At 46.4% G+C, this 1234-nt stretch overlaps 1 protein-coding gene across 1 annotated transcript in view; it reads left to right on the plus strand.

The window, feature by feature from the left end:
- Positions 1-1012: 1012 nt before the first annotated feature.
- ATG14 (autophagy related 14) overlaps positions 1013-1234 on the plus strand; it is a gene marked incomplete at its 5' end in the record, with an annotated part of 12397 nt that continues 12175 nt past the window's right edge. The window contains 2 exons of the mRNA XM_010169926.1: positions 1013-1075; positions 1215-1233. Coding sequence (XP_010168228.1) covers positions 1013-1075; positions 1215-1233 — 82 coding nt within the window. The remainder of the gene's footprint in view (positions 1076-1214; position 1234) is intronic.

Below are 1234 nucleotides of genomic sequence, written 5' to 3' on the forward strand. Positions count from 1 at the left end.
TTTGGGTTGGAAGGGACCTGAAAGCTCATCCAGTTCCAACCCCCTGCCATCAGCAGGGACACCTTCCACTAGACCAGGTTGCTCAAAGCCTCATCCAACCTGGCCTTCAACACTTCCAGGGAGGAGCAGCCACAGCTTCTCTGGGCAACCTGTTCCAGTGTCTCACCACCCTCACAGTGAAGAATTTCTTCCTCAGATCTCATCTCCATCGCCCCTCTTCCAGTTTCAAGCCATCACCCTTTGTTCTGTCACTCCCTGCCCTTATGAAAAGTCCCTCCCCAGCCTTCCTGGAGCCCCTTCAGGTACTGGGAGGCCACTAGAAGGGCTCCCCGGAGACTTCACTTCTCCAGGCTGAACAGCCCCAACTCTCTCAGCCTGTCCTCACAGCAGAGCTGCTCCAGCCCTCGCATCATCCTCGTGGCCTCCTCTGGACTTGTTCTAGCTGCTCCATGTCTCTCTTGTGTTGGTGGCTCCAGCACTGGAGGCAGCACTGCAGGTGGGGTCTGAGGAGAGCGGAGCAGAGGGGCAGAATCCCCTCCCTCCACCTGCTGCCCACGCTGCTCTGGGTGCAGCCCAGGACACTGTTGGCCTTCTGGGTGATGGGTGACACCATCACAGCTCGTGAAATGACGCAGTTCAGGCTCACTGTGGTATCTGAGGTGGTGCTGTTAATTTCTCCAGTGACTAAAGGTTTATAGAGTACTATCTATTTTTCTTAATACACAAAATACTGATATTGCTATAAATCTTCTAGAAATAGCAAGTAATTTGCTTACAAGTCCAATAATACACAAACTGATGTTTCCTCAGCTTAGAGGTTCTGTTGCAATTCCTGTGAGACAGATGCTCTAGAATTCTGCAAGAGCTTTATACATTTAGCCATTACTTCCAAAGATTAAGACAGATAGTTGAGGTTTAAAGACTCCCACAAGCTTCAGTCTTTTTATTGTTTCAGACAACTTACAATACCATATTGTGCAAAATATCAATAAAAACATTTAATCTCTTCCAGGTTTTCAGACAAGAAAGAAAGGCTGATGCATCTTAAAACCAAACAGAGAGAATTCCAAAAACAGTAAGTTGTAATTATTAAATGAAAATAAACTGTAAGAATTCTCAGAAAAAAACCAAAACAGTCTCTCTAACACACTGTTGCTGGAGATCGACGTAGTCCAGATAGTCATAAAACTTTCCATCGTGTTTTTTTCCTCTAGTGTTTTGAAGGCCATGGAAG

Source organism: Antrostomus carolinensis, unplaced genomic scaffold (assembly GCF_000700745.2).
Source record: "Antrostomus carolinensis isolate BGI_N321 unplaced genomic scaffold, ASM70074v2 scaffold17136, whole genome shotgun sequence".
Taxonomy (NCBI): domain Eukaryota; kingdom Metazoa; phylum Chordata; class Aves; order Caprimulgiformes; family Caprimulgidae; genus Antrostomus; species Antrostomus carolinensis.